The 17,207-nt window shown below is 38.7% G+C and overlaps 1 protein-coding gene across 4 annotated transcripts in view; it reads right to left on the bottom strand.

Moving 5' to 3' along the window:
* Window positions 1-17,207, bottom strand: part of shn (zinc finger protein schnurri) — a 472,944-nt gene that overhangs the window by 84,735 nt on the left and 371,002 nt on the right. For 3 of the 4 annotated variants that reach the window (XM_081755807.1, XM_081755808.1, XM_081755806.1), the window contains exon 2: window positions 3,084-3,146. In XM_081755807.1, coding sequence (XP_081611933.1) covers window positions 3,084-3,146 — 63 coding nt within the window. Of the gene's footprint in view, window positions 1-3,083; window positions 3,147-12,212; window positions 12,367-17,207 lie in introns of those variants that run through there. The other variant, XM_081755810.1, reaches the window with a different exon arrangement.

Genomic DNA, 17,207 nt, shown 5'->3' with positions numbered 1-17,207 from the left:
AGGGTGTTTCAAAACAACACCGACAACTTTTGGAAGGTGATTTCTGACACCAAGATAACACAAAAAAGTACAGACCAACCTGGGTGCACAAATGCTTCCTTTCGGAGTTGCATGCTGTCGAAAACATTAAAAAAAAAAAAAAAAACTTTAAAGATCCATAACTCCAAAACTATGGGACCTACCAAAACCAAATAAAAGTTCGTATATAGAATACTCTATAAACTGGAGGGCTGCGGTGGCTCAGGGGTAGAGCGTTCACCCCCTGGTGCATGGGGTCTCCTTGGTTCGATCTCAGCTCGCGCCAAGTGAGCTTTGTGGTGGACAAACACCGTGTGCATGGGTTTCTCGGGGTTTTCTCTCACTTTCTTCATTCCACCATTTCATTCATTTCTCATCATCACCATCTCCTTTGGCATAACGTGGGACGTAAAACTTAGATTTCATTTCTATCAACTGGACCCTAATATTTGAATTATCACTATTTGCAACCATGTTGTACGATTGTATGATCATTACAATATCTTTAAGTCGGCTTTAGCACAAAAAGTAAAAGCAATATTGATCAAACAAATATTCCGCGCATATGCGAATGGTTGGTCTTTTAAACCAACATCCACTTTAACCCAAAGCAACATTTTTCTCTTTCTTACTTTCTTCTATCAGCGCGTGTCTGTAAGTCTTCTGCTATCACAAATAGGATTTATTCCTTGGCAATAATCCAGTTTGGCTTCTGCTATTTGACGAATAGGAAGACAAGAAAATATTCTAGGTATGAGGCAACATTAATCAATGTGTTCTTTCTTCACTTGTTTTTCATGCAGACTTGCGTTCAATCTTAATTATTATTGAACATTACACTAATTTTTATGAGGGTTGGGACTTCAATAGTAGCAACTATTTATTTACAATCGATGCGCAATATATGATCTACATACGTAAATGTTTTACTGATGTTTCTTGCCTGAACAACCCAAAATTTAAGTCGCAATATACGCTCACCTGTAGCAGCACTTGTTCTGTTGATAGTTCAAATCGAATTGTGCGGTTTATTGCCTGAAGAATCTTCAGAACAATTCAGAGATGAGTACCGCAAAATGTTTCCTTCCTTTTAATGATTAACCCTTTTAAATTATAGCTTTTTTGGGAGAAGGGGGTAAATTATAGACTTTCAGTCAAACGGCTTCATCATCCCTATTTGCCCTAGGATCATGGTTCGTACCTCATTTTCTTCAGAATAGAACAGCATTTCAAACGGTACAATTCACATTTCCCCATCATGTCCCTAAGACTTGAATTTCGAAAGAAATCGGGATGTTTTCTGATTTTTTAAATTTTTGAGCTCCTCTAGACCCCCCTGTAGTAACGCAGAGATCTCAAAATAAGCTGAAAAATACTAAGGGTTGTACTAAATGTGTGTACAAAATTTCAAGCTTCTATCTTGAATAGTTAGGGCGGGGAAAAAATATTTATCAACGAATCCCACATGCCCAAGATTACTCCAAATAGCCGGATGTAATATAAAAATTTCTTGAGACATCCCTATTTATCCTAGGATCATGGTTCGTACATCATCCTCTTCAGAATAGAACAGACTTTCAAATAGTACCATTCACATGTCTCTATCATGTATCAGAGGTAGGAAAATCACGAAAAAAGAGGTTTTTTGTTTAAAAAAATATCCGTTCTTTTTAAGTTTTTGTCCATTTGGACCCCCTATTTGAACGCAGAGATCTGAGAAAATCTGAAAAATACTAAGGAGTGCACTGAATGTGTGTGGAAAATTTCAATATTCTAAGGAGTGCACTGAATGTGTGTGGAAAATTTCAATATTCTAAGTGCAAAAGTAAGTCCCCCGTTTCACAAACAACAATATCCCCACAAATCCTAAATTTCTTATAAAAGAGGATCTCAGGTAAAAATTACCTGAGACACCCTATTTATCCTAGGATCATGGTTCGTCCATTGTTATCTTCAGAATAGAACAGCCTTTCAAACGACACCATTCACATATCTCCGTCATGTATCAAAGGGGGGAAAATCGCGAAAAAGGAGATTTTTTGTTTAAAAACTATCCTTTTTTTTATCTTTTTGCCCTTTTTGGATCCCCTCCCTCTTTTAACGCAGAGGTCTGGAAAAATTCTGAAAAATATTAAAGGGTGCACTAAATGTGTGTAAAAATTTCAATCTTCTAGGTTCAAAAGTAAGCCCACCAAAAATAATAAAAAGAGGCATAAGGAAAAAATATTTTTTAAAGTTATGACGTTATCATACCCTATGTCTCGATACAGAAAGGCGTAAAACCATGTGTTCTACAATGCCTCCATGCTTGAAAAATAAAATTTTTGAAAAGTAAAGCTTTATTGGTACTTTTTAAATCGAATAATGAAGACACTAAAATAGTTAGTGCCTAAAAATAGGCACTAAAACTTAGAAGGGTTAAACATAGCTACAAGGTCATAGATTCAAGAAGTATAGCGGACTTCAGAACACTTCCAAGCCCATAATACTGATCGTGGTTGTTACAAAAATTAACAGTTGTTGAGGAACGTCTGCTTCTGTTGCGGGAACATCATATGTAAACAATATTGGATCACCAATTCACACGAAAAAATGAAATGAAATCTTTGAGTTTTACGTCCCACAGTTATGCCGGTTAGGCTAAAGGAGACGGTGATGATGAGTAATGAATGAAATGGTGGAATGAAGAAAGTGGGAGGAAACGGGAGAACCCCGAGAAAACCCACGCACACGGTGTTTGTCCACCACAAAGTTCACTTGGCGGGGGCTGGGATCGAACCCGGGACCCCAAGCACCAGAGGTGAACGCTCTACCACTGAGCCACCGCGGCCCCATACCAATTCACACGAGTCTTTACTCTTGTTATGGTGCATGTGCGTAGAGTTGGTAAGAAGAGTCCGTTTACTATGAGCTGGGTTACATATCGAACTAATGTGTAGAATAAGCAAGTAGTAGTGGTTCCGTCTTATGGCGTATATATATAGCAAAACTGCCACTATTAAAGTTCCAACCCCCGTATAAAATTAAATAAACTCTTACTTTAATTTACTTTTAAAAATCCTTACCGTTAGTTTCTAATTTATTCTTTGGTCCTCTGTGAGTCGGGTCTTCTTTGTTGTTCGCGACCCCTAAAAATAACGAAAAAAGAATAATTAACATTAGACGCATTTAAATAAAAAAAAAGTAAGAGAAAGCAACATTGAATGGCCTTAACACCAATAACACTCACACACAGCACTATCGTAATCAAATTTTGAGTACAGAGAGGAAAAAAAAAAAAACAACTTCATCCTCCTATTTGAAAAATGAAATGAAATCTTTAAGTTTTACGTCCCACGTTTATTTCGGTTAGGCTAAAGGAGACGGTGATGATGAGAAATGAGTGAAATGAAGAAAGTGGGAGGAAACGGGAAAACCCCGAGAAAACCCACCAGCACGATGTCCTCCATAAAGTCTACACGGCACGAGCTGGGATCGAACCAGGGACCCCAAGCGCCGGAGGTGAATGCTCTACCACTGAGCCACGCGCCCCCCTCATCCTATTTGATGACCTCGATTATCACTCTATTGTATTTTGATTTTACATAGTTAATAGGCTTATTAGTTTTTGTCTTCGTGCAAGAAGCAAAACACAAAGTTAAGAGGCCTCACCCCGGCGAAATTAAAATACCGCTAATTTTATAGTAATTATGTGATATCTTCAAATAGATGAAAGATAATTGAAATGTGGAACAAGAGCACCCTAGACAATATTTTGCGTGATGTACCGTTATTACAAGTCACCTAGTGGCTTTCCGTTTTCAGCCGTTTAGAAACGCGAAAATAAATGCCGATTTTCAAAATGGCTGGAAATCGAAAGCAGATAAGTTAGTCGTGATAACGGTATCTCATGTAAAATGATATTGTCTAGGGCGCTCTTGTTCCACATTTCGTTAATCTTTTATCTATTTGAAGATATCACACAACTACTGTAAAATTAGCGGTATTTTAATTTCGCCGGGATGAGAACTCTTAAGGGAGAATAATCCCTCTGCTCCCCGACTACATCACTTTATCACACAGAACAAAATCACTAGTGGAAGCAGACTAGTGGAGTTGAGTTGATTTTGAGTTTAACGTCCCGTTCAGCAGCGAGGCTATATGAGACGTGGACCTACTGATTAACGTGGAATCCGAACCACATGAGCTCCCGTCGGGAATCGAACCCAAGCCCCCCACGCCAAAGGTGCGTACGCTAACCGCTTAGCCACGGAGGAACTCAGCAGACGTGGAGTAGACCAGTGGTTAGCATTATCATTCTTGGATTGTAGTCATGAGGTTTCAGCTTGAAGCCCCTCAGGCGGGGGCAGTGACGGATCCAGGATATGATCAAGGGTTTGGCTAAACCATAGTTTGTCGCTTCATCCAGTGTAAAGCAGGATTGAAGCCCATTTTGTCCAGTATACACCTGAGTACTAAGGGGGGACTGTAGCCCCCCCCCTTGGATCCGTGCCTATCAGTCGGCCATCCTCATCGAGCTTTTTTCCTCAGTGCAACCATCTGGTTTATTTCCTTCCGCTTCTTTTACTACTGTTGTGCCTCTGCTCAGCAGTGTCGTTTTAGATTGGAAGGGGTGCTCTCTAATGTAAGTCGAGTTTTATGTTTTACATTAGTATATTATTATCCTACTGACTAAAATAAATATAAATGTCAAACTCGGGGTGCAGCTGCTCCTTTCGAGTTCAAATGACGCCCTTGGTTACATCCCCCAGAATACCTGCCTTGAACAGAAGACGATTTAATGAATATATTCTGCCTCATAATTTCGGAACCGAAACGAAATGAAATCTTTCTGTTTGATGTCCCACGATTATGCCTGTTAGGCTAAAGCAGGTGATGATTAAAGCAAGTGAATGATGATGGAAAAATTGGTGGGTGAGAATGTGGGAGGAAACGGGAGTACCCCGAGAAAACCCACAAACACAATGTTGTTCACCACAAACTTACTTGGCAGCAGATCGAACCAGGGGACTCCACACCACACACCAGAGGTAAGCGCTCTACCACGGAGCCACGGTGCTCCCTCGGAGCCGAAAAGGAACGTTAAACTCAAACGAACCCATCTTTGTCATTGTTGTTGCTGATTGTATCTAAATGATTCTTAAATCAATAAACGTCAATTTGAAGAATCAAAATAGTGCTTCTTAACTTGTTACGTCAAACTTACAGTGTCAAAGGCTAAGCACATTATTAATTTTTCAGAACTTTCCAAAATGCACTATATCCATACAAACTCCTGTTTGTGGGACCTGTTTTGCAAAATAACATAATGGTCCACATGATAAAACGAAAATACACTTTTCTCTTTCCATTGAGACAAATTTATTGAGGAAGTTTGCGTTCATGGAAGTGCCCATCCTTAGCCTTGATAAGAGCTTTATAAATTCCAAGCATTTGTTTGATATATCTATCTAATTTGTGCGACTCCAACAACTTTGAAGAGCCTTTCATACATATTCTGCATTCCTTGTCATGTGGTAACCGACTATCATGTGAAGTTCATCCCGCAAGAGCTCGATGACTGACAAATCGTGAGACTGTGGTGCCTATTCCATTTTTGTGACAATGAGAGCCTGTTTATTGATTTGCAGATAATTACTGCATAACTTGAGAAAATGTTTGTTGTTGTTACTAGGGATGGCCACAAAGTTCCGGTTCCGGCGGAACCGGTTCTCGGAGATCTGGTTTTCATAAGCGGTTCTGGAACCGGTTCCTGACCTGGATCCGAAAACCCGGTTCCAGAACCGGATCTTAGGAACTGGTTACATATCTGGATCAGAAAACCCGGTTCCAGAACCGGATCTTAGGAACCGGTGCCAGACCTGGATCCGAAAACCCGGTTCCAGAACCAGATCTTAGGACCCGGTTCCAGACCTGGATCCGAAAGTCCCCAAAGACCCGTAAAGGAGGCACAAAGTTCACCTTCAAAACACTGCAAAGAGTACCATGCGCTTGTGTCCTCCCCGCCCAGACCCGCTTGTATTTATTTACCCCCAGAAAAGAAATTTTGGTTCACCAGTGGGTGTTTAGCCAAATGAGTTGGCCAGTTTGCCTGTTTAGCCAATGAGTTTGCCAGTAACCCAGTTTATTTAGCCAAATGAAATAAGCGGCCGCTTCCTGGGCGCCTGCCTGTCGCTTCCACCATTTCATCTAGCACACTGTTCACAGCCTGCCAGCAGCTCGGATTTAGCGTAGAGTTGGTCACAAAGTTTCGGTTCCAATGGAACCGGTTCTTGGAGATCCGGTTTTCAGAACCGGTTCCAGACCTTGATTCAAAAACCCGGTTCCAAACCTGGATCCGAAAAACCGGTTCCGGAACCGGATCCGTTCAGACCCGAAAACCGGTTCCACCAGGAACCGGTTCTGGCCATCCCTAATTGTTATCCTGTTGTCCAAAAGCCGCGTTCCTAATGGAATTGCATGCCTCGCTTAAATGTTGTGATATATATGTGTTTGACAATATTCTGTTGATTTGATTCAAATTTACCAACTTAATTGTCTGTAAAACATCTCCACACAATTACACTATCTTATATAGTCGGGACGAAAGCACTTCTCGGAAGGGCGATACACAAACACCTGGCATTGAGAACCATAGAGCTCAAATTTAGATTCGGCGATGCAGAGTACCTTCTTTCATTGTTAATTGGTCCAGTCTTTATGTTTTTGCCTAATAGTACCTCTTTGCAATGTTTCCTGCTCGGAGGGGTGGTTTCGGACCACTGTTCCATCTGATATTGATTAGAAACGGCTCCCCCGTACTTCTGGTGCAGTTAAAGGTCTTTTCTGTTTGCTTGTAGTTCTAACGAACTTGTCTTTACGAGAAGTTATTATTTCTGGACGACTAGTTTATTTCCGTGCAATATTTATACCAAAGAGACACATGCATTGCCGCAACTGACATCTGAAACCTAGTGATGTGAGTGCGGGATTATTTTTTTTTTCGGAAAATTTGGGATGGAAAAATTGGACAAAATGGGAATAAAAGACGTAATGAAATTATTGAATTCGTCGTTTACCTCCTCCTTCCAGATATTACTTTCTATTCGAAATTTCTTGCAACTTCTAGAACAGTTGAAGGGGTCACTTGAAGATTTTTCAAATTGCAGAAAGAATTAGCTATACTACATACGTATGAACGGAGAATAATCCATATCCGTTATGAAGAGATTTCTAAAACACTGGGGGTAAAGGGGATAAGAAGGCTGTCCATGTCTGTAAACCGGTGAGTTTTATTTCGTAATAATATACAAAGTGTTTCAAAGCAACACCGATGAAGTTTGGGAGGTGATTCCTCACACCAAGATAAGACAAAAAATACAGACCAACCTAGGTGCTTACTTTCGGAGTTATAGGCTACAGAAAACATGAAAAAATGAACTTTAAAGGTCCATAGCTCCAAAACTATGGAATCTACCATAGTCGGGTCAAATCTTCACTTAGAAACTAATATGTGCGTTATCCAAAAATACATGTTTCAGAATTCTAAGGTACTCATGCAACAATTTTTATACAGGCAGTTTGGCTACAAGCACATAATTTGAATTACTCATGAACTACCTCTATAAAAAATGTTGCCAAAGTACCGCAGGATTGTGAAACTCGGATATTTGGATAGGGTATATACTAGTTCCTAAGTGAAGCCTTTACCCGACTATGGTATATCCCTTAGTTTTGGAGCTATGGACCTTTAAAGTTATCTTGGTGTAAGGAATCACCTCCTAAACGTTGTCGATGTTTTTTTAAACACCCTATATATATATATATATATATATATATATATATATATATATATACAAGGGCGGATCCAAGGGGGGCTAAGGGGCTATACCCCCCCCCCCTTGACGCTCAGGTTTACACTGGATAAAATGGACTTCAATTCAGCTTTACACTGGATAAAACGGCAAATTATGGTTTAGCCCCTCCCTTGATCACATCCTGGATCCGTCACTGTATATATATATATATATATACACAAGGGCCACTACGAAAGTTTTGAGATACGCATTGTTGAGGCACAGTATTTGAATTCCAACAATTGCGTTCGGTAGTGGTATGCAGAGCGAAGAAGCGAAGCAAGTTTCAACGCGCCTCGCTTATCGGCGTGGCCGTATCGCCTTCACTTGTTTGTTGATGTAAGCAGTATTCGGCTGTCTAGAATGGAGCTCGAAAGGGAACATTTTCGGGCAATGATCCTTTACGATTTCAAAAGTGGTTTGAACGAGACGGGGCATTTGGGGACCTTGCTCCTTCCCGTGCTACAATTTTTCGGTGGTTTGGTGAATTCAGAAGAGGCCGAACATCGCTTAAAGATGAAGAGAGAGCTGGACGTCCGGCAACAGCTGTGTCAGATGAAAACATTGCCGCTGTGGAACAAATGATTCGAGAAAATCCTTGAACAACTTTCAAGGTCATAGAATCTACAGTGAACATTGGATCGCTAGCAGAAACAAAAATTCTTCATGATCATCTTCGGCTCAGGAAGGTTTCATCTCGTTGGGTGCCTCACACTTTGACTGATCAGCAGAAGCGCATGCGTGTGAAATGGTGTGAAGAAATGCTTGCAAAATTTGATTGAGGCAATTCTCGTCGCGTCTCTGACCTTGTTACTGATGATGAGACTTGGATCTACCAATTTGACCCTGAAAATAAACGCCAGTCTACAGTTTGGATCTTTCCAGACGAAAATCCACCCACAAAAGTGAAGCGACCGCGAAGTGTGGGAAAGAAGATGGCAGCAACTTTCTTCTCCAAATTTGGCCATGTTGCAACTGTTCCACTTGAAGAACAAAGGACTGTTACTGCTCAGTGATACACCACTGTTTGCCTAACAAAAGTGTTCCAGAAGCTTCGAAAACGGCGTCCAAGAACTGGATTGCGTGAAATGCTGCTTCATCATGACAACGAGTCCGCACACACGGCCAACATCACAATTCAGCTTTTAGAATCTAAGGAGGTCAAACTTATGACTCATCCCCCGCATAGCCCTGACCTGGCCCCGTGTGATTTTTTTTTCTGCTCCCCAGGATCAAAGATCGCATGCGTGGGAAGAGATTTTGCAGCCCTGAAGAAACTGTAGTGGCTTACGAGAATGAACTTTCAACATTTGAAGAAAAAGACTGGCAACACTGCTTCCAAAAGTGGTTTTCGAGGATGCAAGTGTGTACAGTGTAATGGTGAATACTTTGAGAAAACGTGTCAAATTAATTTGAAAGTATGTAGGTTATTTCACATCTCAAAACTTTCGTAGTGACCCTCGTACATATTATATATATATACCAAGAAAAAAAGTTCATATTATGGAATGTGTTATTAAGAGGTGTTCGTTAAGGGAATTTCCATTAGCTAATATTATAAGAAATCAATTTCCCCTCCCTCCTTCCCTCTAGAACTGAGGTTAGAAGGGAAGGAATAACAGAAGCAATGATGACAAATCGTCAAGGATGAACGGCGAAAAAGAAAAAGAGATCTAAAGGCCACAAGAACGTTAGTTCAATTTCAAAGTGACATTTCAGTGTTACGAACGTAATTTATAGCATTATTATTGTCTATAATGCAATCTCTTTTGTGTCTGGTCCAGCTTTTAAAACAGCGCTACTGCAATGAGTTCGAGAATGTTATTCGAATGCGACTTGAAGAGATTTTTATTGTCACTCGCATATAAAGCTTCCTTATCTGAAGGTTAAATGAACATATAACACTTAAACAATCCCATTATAATGCGTACACACGGCATTATAATCTTTTTATTCGTTATAACTTGAATTTTACACAACAAACAACAATGTTTTAAAAGGAGATATTCTCAGTTTACTGCACACTCTTTGACATTATGTTTGACTTCTTTTGATGTAAAAAGTGGAGATTTCTGCTAGTAGGTTATCACAATAAACTAATAAAGGATCTAACTCACAACCCTTGTCCTCAGAACTGACTCGAAACAGTTCTGATTTTGTCATCTACCAAGAAACGCACTACCACAGAAAAGTTTAAGAGTAGTAGCGTTATTTGGGGAGAGCACGGAGTGGCGATTTCCCGCCTGGGTTTCAGAAATGCCTATATTTTAATCAGTTGTATACTAATATACTAATGGAAACACTTAAAATTTACGTCGGTGTAGAACCCCCCCCCCCCCAAGTAACATCTGAAATGACGCTGCTCTTAAGAATCTTCTTTTATTAAAATAACTATAATAAAAATACTGCTTGGGTACCCTATTTGCATAATAAGGTAGGGATGGCCAATTCTGGAATTTTCCCTTTCCAGAATCCGGAAAGTAAAATCGGAATAATTCTGGAATTTGGATTTCGGAAAAATTCCGGTCGGAAAAAACCGGAATTTAAAAATTCCAATTTCGGAAAGTCCGAAATTTGGAAAAATTCCGGATTTTTTCGAATTTCAAAATTTTTGTGATTCCGGAATTCTCCAAATTCCGGATTTTTTCGAATTCCGGATAACTCTCGTCATCCCTAGTATAAGCCCATCTAGATACTTTTTTCTACTGTTTATCCCGAAGAAAGTTCTACAACATTTACTTATAGGCTAATTCTTTTATGTATAACCCCAATTATGCACCAAGAGTAAGGAAGAAGGTGACAATGAGATGGATGATAATAGTGTAATGGCGAAAGTCCGAGAAAAATCCACGCACACAGTGTTTGTACACCACAAAGCCTAGTTAGCGGGAGCTACGACTGAATCAACGAAACAAAGGTGGATGCTCTATCAATGAGCCACTACGGCCTCATTTACTTACGTAGTGAACTATTTAAACTATACAGCAGAAGTACGGTAGCCAGTAGTTTATGAGTAGACCATATGAAAAACTATTATACCATGGTCGTCCGCAGCGGGAAACAACTGCCCACCGGATTTTCGACACGGGTTCGGTTCTTCGAAATACATCTTGAAATATATTAGATTTGCTTATTCATCCACTGAAGCATTTAATATATTTAGGCCACTGTAGTTAATAAAGTGTGTAATGTGTGTCAATAAATAATTATTTTACATAAAGTATTAGTGCATCAAAGTGTGTGTGTATATTCGCAACTTCGCTCGTAGGTGTCGGTCTTTGCCTTTCCTTAAAAAAAAAAAAAAAAAAAAAAATCATGCGAGTGTCTGGATACCACAGAGTACAGTCATATACATTACGTACAGTAAGTAACACATTGCTGTTTATGCATCATTTTCTTTTTACGCGAACTGTATAAGAACTGAGTTAAGGTCTTGATTACATCATCGAGTCAGCGTAGGCTAGTGATTATATTAATTCGCATTCGAGAGTTAAACAGTGACCTTTCCATTGATTTTATTGTCCTGTGTCAATCCAATCCATTCTAAACTGCAATTACTCACATCCTAAAAGACTTGTTTTATATTATCCTTCCTTGGTCTTCCCAAGGGTCTCTTTTCTTTAAACTTCCCGATTATGCTCCACGTCTGTATTGCCTTGCCGGTAAATTCATGAAATAAATATTTTCATGTGTTTATTTGTTATTGGGGAAATCCCCATAGTTTCTTGCAGGGATGCTTCCGGAGGGGTCGGATGCCCTCGAGGAGTTCGTCAACCCCACCCCGAAGCTAAAATAAATTAAATTGCAATTACATGCCACTTTTGTGCATGATATCTCTTTTAATAAACAAGTGTCCTAGAAAGCATCCTTACATTTTTACCTCCCCTGAACTTGTTTTTTTTTTTTTTTAAAGAAAGTCCGACTACATAGTAACCTGATATACGATTAACGTTACAAGTAATTAGTCAATAATTCTTAAAAAAAAAAATGATTAAATGAACATATGTGCTGTGTCAGTACCTACGAACAGAAAAATAAATAGGCCTACCTATGAGTTATTGAAGTTCTCCTTTGACAAATATACTATCAATCAGTAATAGGTATGAACAACAAAAGAAGAACAGCGAGAGTTTCCATCATAAATTCCAGTATTTCAAAGTTAAGAAACTAGCCTCTCAGTTTCTGAAGTCAACTGAAACATTTGCAGGTTATGCAGAAAGAAATGCCGATTTCATGGAAACGCTTTCAAGGTGAAAACAAGCTTAAGGTGAAGCAGAATTCACCAACACATACAATTCACAAAGTTTTCAAGGGTTCTAAGAAAATAGAAACAAAAATAAATGCCCTAATGATACTTACATTGTTGCCACAACATAACACATCTTCATTTCACACACTAAAATAAGTTTTTCCGGAGAAGTTTACTATAACAACATTACACGTGTTCCTAAACTGATAGATCAAACACGAAATTCACTTTCTTTCTGTTATTTTCGGTAGGGTACCTCCCCTTGCCTGATAGTTTTAGGTCACGTGTCTTGCGCCCAGGCAAATTCCAAGAATCTAAAAGGTGACATCAGTCATTCTGCGCATCGTGTTCTGCGCATGCTAACTTTTTTGAAGAAGAATGTGATGGTGTGGTCTGTTGACCCTCCAGCCGCAGTCTAGCTGTCTGTGACCAAACCACTCCCCCCTCTGCCCACCAACCAAAACATTCAACAACGAAGCGTCTTTTCTTTTGGATGGTGGAGGATTGCTTTCGATTGTGCATTGGTGCTGATGACCTTTCTTCCTCTCTTGTGTAATGCGTTGATTCAACTCACAAGGAATTTCCCTTCTCTTTTGGGTATACACTTGCTATGTATGAGTCATGCATAGAAACACCCTGTAATTCCTTTGGACTTCTTTACGACTTTCTTCTCCCTTGCAGATGACTTATCTATATAGTTTTGTTTACGAATTTTATGACGCAATGGAGCATGCTAAAATTAATTTCTTATTGAACCGTTGAACACATCATCAAATAGGATTGCATAAAAATGACATGAAAGAAATAAATATCGTCTGTGAATGATTTCATACCTGTTGCACTTTTTATTATTTTTGCCTCTCTCTCTCTGACGGAAAGCCTAAATTTTATTAATTTTTACCAATACAAAAATAATTAACACTGAACCTTAGACTCTTTTTGGTCTCCTAAGCCAAAGAGACTTGACGAAGACTCTACCCATGTCGGTCCCGGCGTCCCGCACAAGGGACATAAAATTTGACGAAATTATTATTTCATTACAACTTTAAAATCAGACTGGCAACATTGAAAACTGTTTACAGGGGATGATCATAGATGGATCATCCCCCGTAAACAATTTTCAATGTTGCCAGTCTGATTTTGAAGTTGTAAAGAAATAATAATTTCCTCATATTTTATGTCCCCTGTGGGGGACGCTGGGACCGACGTGGCTACACCGAAGAGTAGAAAACATGGGAAGAAAATAATGGAGGTACGATCATAAGCGCTGAAATGAAGAAAATATTAAGTCTGTGGCTATTTGAGAATGCGTTTTCGAAGCGTTACTCCCTAGAGCGAACGCAAAAAAGGTGACTATTTGGTAACTTTTCTTTTGCCAGAGTTACAAATCATCCTGTGAGCCAGTCAGGGTTTCCAAGTCTTTCTTGCCAAGCCCAGGTCTATAACAGCAGAGTTCCATTACTCTGCACAAAGCATCTTCAAAGCAGCTGTTTCTTGCTAAAACCCCCTTGCCTAGCAACACGTCTTTCCTTTTGCTAGGCGGTCTATTGTTCCGAAACGCACCAAATACGCTCGAGCTGACGTTTTCCCCGCGTTTTCGCGTTTGTGATTAGCCATCCACATTTAAATACATGGTCAGCGTATTCCAAACGTACGCATGAGCAATAAAAACTCGTTGCGATCGCTTCAAATAGCCGCCCTGTAAGACGAGGGACTGTAGCGTTGCCCACGAGACCACACTTTCTCCAGAAAATTTTGTCCGTAGGGGGGGAGGGTCAAAATGTGACAGGCTGTACTGGAACACTATTTTGGTATATTGTCAATTGTATATTTGTTAGCTCCTGGGGGGTATAGCCAATTCCGGGGAGGCACCCCCCGAAAGTATGCTTGAAAGAATGGTCGAGACAGAATTCGTGTGATGATATACAAGACGAGACAGCTCTTCCAATAACAACAGATACACTTTTTGGGATAAGACATCCTGAACTTTTGTTTCGTGTGCTATCCTTAGCGAGTACTCTATAAATCGAAATAAGGGAATTGTTATATATAGGATTGAGTGGTTGAAAACCAACTGCCTTGAAGGTATCTTAGATTTATTAGCTGTATCTTCACTTCTCCTGAGCAGAATAACAACTTGCTAACGCGAAATAAAAGCAGAGATAGGAATGCCGAAGTAAGCCTTTAGGAGAAAGAAAATACTATTTTATGGGAGCCTCAATAAAGAGTTGGAGAAAAAGACTCATAAAATGCTTCGTATGAAGTATTGTACTGTATGTGTGTCGAAAAAATGATTTAAAAAAAAAAAGGACTGGAAGTTTTCGAAATGTGGGTGTGGAGAAGAATGGAGAGGATTAGCTAAGTAGAGGGGAAACGAATGAGGTCTTACAAATGGGGGGGGGAGAAAAGAAAAATTTTAGATATTTGTATTAAGAAGAGAAAGAGAAACTGGTTGGGGCATTGGCTAAGAAGGAGAGACGTGATAGAGGGTATGGTGGCCGGAAAATGGGAGGGGACGAAGGAGACTAAAATTAATGGATGATATATAAACAAAAAAAAATCGTACGTGAAGAGACAGAGGTTAGAGAAAGACCGTGAAGCATAGAAGTTTCTCACTCAATAATGACAGAATACCTATGATAATAATTTTTCACCCTGTTTAACTGTTCTTCCACTCATTCTGCCCACTTACATAACACATTTCCGTTTCCTTCTTCTGCGCACTAACAACAATAATAACAAAAGTAATAGATTGTCACAATGCAGTTGCAACGGTGACAAAAATATTGATGCAGTACTTTTTTTCGTCCTCACTAAAAAATGATCCATTTCAAATTTACGTAACTAACACTGCTTATCCGAAAAGAACAAAAAATAAAATACTTCACTAAAATTCACAATTGTTTCCGAAAATCAAAGCAACAACAAATCCTCGAAATTAACATTCTTCTATCAAAGCCTATTGGCAAATGAAAATCAAAGACTGACAAAATACTGGAACGATAAGAAATCTTGAACACTGCCTTTCGAAGCGAGAAACAAGCAAGTCATTATAAACTTTAGGTATTAAATGAACACCAGTACATAATTGCACTGGAAGGGGGAGTGGGGAGAAGGAAGCGAGATCCCTTCTGATTAAATATTCTGAAAGAATGAAAATAGTTGTTTGGGGATATTATTTAAATAACATGCTACAAGTAACTAAAAATAAATAAATAAACTTAGCCTTTGCAATACCACAATACCACGTTCTACAAACTTCCTTCCAGTACAGCCATTCTTGTCTATTTGTTTAGCCTACAATACTTAACTTTTTTTTTTAACATTTGCAAACAGAATATTTTTACAATATTCTATGAGTATCCAAAGAGGTAGGCATAACGCTTTAACTTCAACAGCAAAATATAAGAATAAGATATTAATGTAAATTCTGTTACATAAATCTATCTAAAATTTCTGCACGCTTTCATGTAGCCAAATCGAAAAAAGCACGACGGATACATATTGTCGAATACGTATTCTTCTTTTATGAATATGTCTAAGGTGATTCACAGGATATTATGCGAACTGTTTGTATTTCTACATAAAACATTTTAATCTCTCTTTTTTCTTTCTTTTTCTTTCTTTCTTTCTTTCTCTCTCTCTCTCTCTCTCTCTCTCTCGGCTATCTTCGTTCGTGATAACAACTTCGAGTTGATATGAAATGTTGCACTGACAGGAACTCAGGCGTGTGATATGAATGAACCATACACTGTCTTCTAGACATCGTATTTCAGAACTCTTTGTGAATGAATTGGGTATGGCAAGCAAAGAGCACTCCTCACAAATGAAGATGTATTTATTTTCTGTACATATTCATAGAGAGAGACTTGTTTCATCGAATTTCTTAAATATCTTACCTTTCTAAAGCAGATACATTTCCGTTTCCTCCCTATTCTCATCACCACCATTTCCCCAAGCCTTGGAGCATAATCGTGGAACGTTAAACTTTAAATCTCGCGTTTGTTATGTATACATTATGCATACTGTATATTGTAGGTGTTTTAGGACATTTTTTTAAGGAAATATTTTACTGAACTTGTTATTTTTATTTATTATTTAGCCTTTGTTCCTATTATTATCTCAATAACTATTTCTACAACTATTATCTAACAAAATTATCTCACTTTATATTACCCATACCATTATGACTTTTTGGATTAATATATTTTTGCATGTTACGGTGTATAGTTTACTATACGGAAGGTGTTTTTTTAGTTGTTTCTATAAATTCTGTTTGTATAACTTCTCTGAACTTATAGTTATGATTGTTTATTTCTTACAAAAAGTGTCAGATTGATCGTGTGATGAAAACAAATTATAGTAATCCCCCACAAAAGATATATATGAGACATCGGACCCAATAAAAAAAAATATTTCCTTAAAATACATAATAACATTGTATTCGGTGCATTTTATGGTGCTTTCGTTTTCACAATATGAAATTTTATAAGTTATCCTACGCGGTAATATGTAATATGTTTTACACCGAATCCACCTTACACCTAACTTTCCCAACAACGAGTTTTCCGTACACCAAATTTTCTGTACACCGTATTTTCCTGCACCGAGTTTTCTTACACCGAATTTTCCTAGACCCGTTTTTCTTCCATACCTCAAAGCAACACAAAATGGACTAAGGTCCTTTCTGCAGTCATCGATTCTTTTATCTTCGTTGCACGATATTTTAAAATCCACACCTAGTCCCGTTATATACAGCGCCAGTAACATTCAAATTATTTTCGGCGCCAAACAAATAAGTACATAGAACAGCACTTAATAATTCCGTTCATCTGATGTACTATATTCGTTATTGCAGTTTTGCAAATGAATTTCGAGTATAGAGATATAAATTGTACTATAATGCTATGCCCTTACGAAATCTGTACCGTAATCTATTCTTGTCTCCTTCTGTTCATATTTATCGTTCCATCTGTAAACTAACTGAGAATCCACGTTGAAAATATCCCAGTGAATAAAATTAACGTTTCTGATTTCGGTGTGTGGGGGACCAGAGTTCAGTTACCAGTGGAAGCGCTTAAAGACAGTGGTGAACATACAAAAAT

This window comes from Thermobia domestica, chromosome 4 (assembly GCF_964235325.1).
Source record: "Thermobia domestica chromosome 4, izTheDome1.hap1.1, whole genome shotgun sequence".
NCBI classification, from domain to species: domain Eukaryota; kingdom Metazoa; phylum Arthropoda; class Insecta; order Zygentoma; family Lepismatidae; genus Thermobia; species Thermobia domestica.
Note: the sequence above shows the minus strand (reverse complement) of the source record. Positions and strands in the feature narration are given on the sequence as shown.